We start from the raw sequence: 2,694 nt of genomic DNA on the forward strand, positions 1-2,694 counted from the left end.
AAATAAATGACTGGATATGTTCAGATTATGAATGTTAAAAGATGATCCTTTCAGCTGTTCGGACAATGAGACAAGTTGTGTTTGTTAAGAAGTTCTGTTCTTATTAACTCACTTTGCAATGTCCGATTGTCCAACATAATACGTACGTCAGAAATGACTGGACTAGTGTGGTCACTATGAAAGAAATGACTGGATTACTTTGGCTACTATGAAATAAATGACTGGATATGTGTGGTCACTTAGAAATAAACTCATATCGATGTTGATTCTGCTGAGGTCAACAATAATGAAAATAATTAAAGAAGAGATGTGAGAAGTGGTGTAACAAAGTGGTCAGCATTAGGAGAATGCATGCATGCATGTGACCGATATTTAGTGAATTTATTTCAATATTTGATATAAGAATAGTAAATTCGACTCAAATTTGAATTGAAGCATTTAGCACGAAGCTTATAAGCGGACCTGCACCTGCAGCAGTACTGGCTGCAGTAGCAGTAACCTTATTGAACATGCCAGTTGCATCATCAACCGACTTACTAACGTCACAAAATTCGTCCTCGACCGATTGCTCGTTTAGCTTTGACAATTGTATGTCCGGGGTATATTCCAAATTAGAAAAGAGACTCACTTCACGTTTATATATGATGTGGTGTTGTTTGACCTAAAATGATTCACCGCAATAATTTAACCTCAAGACAAAGAAACAAGAATAATTGATAGCTCATTTGCGCCTGAAATGTGACCTCAACATACAGACTATAAAAGTTACAAAACTTGAATAAAATGTCACCAGGATAGTCGCATATTGACGTGGATATTGTCGCATACCTGATGTATATTTCGAAGTCGTTGCGGAACTGTTTGTAGCAAGAGAAAGTGATCATCCATGATAATGGTGCCTGTCAAATAATCACAATAGGATATTGCTGCTGAAACGTTATCGTGTGACAGCACTTTCCCATAGAAGTGACAATCTGCTTTCAGGTGTGTCGGTAATCCTCGACTTCTCGAACTTTTTTTACCATCCCGCACCACTGAGATCTAAAATCATATTCAGTGAAGCCAGGATTTTTTATTTAAGAAAACTTTCATCTTTTCATCATGGAGTTAATTAAATTCTATTTAATTAAAAGTACACATATGAAGAATTATCGACAGAAGTGTTCAGACGAGACGATAATTGTTTGGTTTAATCTTTCATGTTGTTGAGGTGCTTTTTGATGGATGACAAGATAATTACTATTGATTTGAATTCTGGATCTTATTCAAATTAACTTTTCAAAGCTGTTCTCTTATTTTATTTCATTTCACATTCATTCTTGCTTTCATATTTTTCTCTTTCTTTATCAAAAATTTAAATCTTTGATCTTCTCTCTTCACAGAGAGATTTTTAGAAATTTCATTTTTAAAATTAAAAATTTAAAAGAAAGAAATATTTTGATAGACAAAATAAATTCCTGATTTATTCAATTCATAACCAATCTATCAATCTATGTCTTTCATACCAACATTTTATTGCTATCTTCAAATAGTCTTAATCTCTTACTTATACTTACGCATCAATCTCAGATTGTATAGTAAGATGGATCGCTTACGATATAATTCATATCGATATATAACCATTCAAACTTATTTTACTTTTAATCGAAAAAGATGAAATCAAAATGTCGTCCTGTTTTAATAAGAAATTCCTCTTCCTTCATTAGCACCTTTTGACTTTCATGGTGACATCTCTTAGATTGGCAGAATTCAACAAGTGCTACTATAAGTACCCTAAGTAGATATTTGTAAATTCCAACTACTTCGGCGATAAAAAAAATTCCTCAGTAAGGGCAAGAGAGAATAAATTGCAAGCTATTTAAGATATGTTGCTATGGAGCGCAAAATTCTACCATCCGGTGGTTATGTCATGAATTTAATTGACGAAGATTTGCACTAAACTACAAAGACACTTGTCAAAACAATTACACATCCAAAGAGAACTTCAAAGATGTTTTCAAATGTTTACTATATCGATAACGAAAACAAGCATCACAATGTGTCACCATTATGGTTATTTTTATTTTGATCTAATGACAAATCGTAAAACATCTTTGCAAATTTTATAAAAAAGAAATATATATATATATATAATTTTGTATTTTTTCTTTTCAAAACAATTACTTCTAGCTCTTTATTTTATAATTTAAAGAATAAAAAAGAAGGTGAAAGATGAAAAGGGAGGAAGTTAAGCTTCTAAGCTTATACTTTTTAAAACAACTTACCAAATGAGGGCTGAGTAGTTTGAGGTTAGGCTTGAGATTAACAAGAAATTCCTGATCCCAAGCATGAAATAATAAATGGATTGTACCATCAGTGAGTTGCTTTCTGTTGACATCAATCAACTCATATTCCGGTACATCTTTATGATGAGATACAGCAAAAATTTGTTGCAATTCTCGTTTTGTTAGACGATGATGAAAATTCTGCAAATAATGTCATCCAATAGAAAGAAGTTTGTATGATTTTGTCAAATAAAATTGAAAATGAATACTCTTTTTATGATAATGCTTTAATTTTAATCAATAAATTTTTAAGAATTTATTAGAATTAATTCATTCTTAAAATTTTCCTTTCTTCGATGACCGATTGAAATTAAATTAAACTTTTCAATGAATTCAAGTATTAAGTATTAAAACTAAACTTCGTAATTTC

The 2,694-nt window shown here is 31.2% G+C and overlaps 1 protein-coding gene across 1 annotated transcript in view; it reads right to left on the minus strand.

Annotated features, from left to right (window-relative positions):
- Positions 1-418: 418 nt before the first annotated feature.
- LOAG_17486 (hypothetical protein) overlaps positions 419-2,694 on the minus strand; it is a gene marked incomplete at both ends in the record, with an annotated part of 3,027 nt that continues 751 nt past the window's right edge. The window contains 3 exons of the mRNA XM_020450147.1: positions 419-661; positions 829-1,041; positions 2,265-2,465. Of these exons, the coding sequence (XP_020306229.1) occupies positions 419-661; positions 829-1,041; positions 2,265-2,465 (657 nt within the window). The remainder of the gene's footprint in view (positions 662-828; positions 1,042-2,264; positions 2,466-2,694) is intronic.

The sequence above is a fragment of the Loa loa genome (assembly GCF_000183805.2).
Source record: "Loa loa unplaced genomic scaffold supercont3.81, whole genome shotgun sequence".
NCBI classification, from domain to species: domain Eukaryota; kingdom Metazoa; phylum Nematoda; class Chromadorea; order Rhabditida; family Onchocercidae; genus Loa; species Loa loa.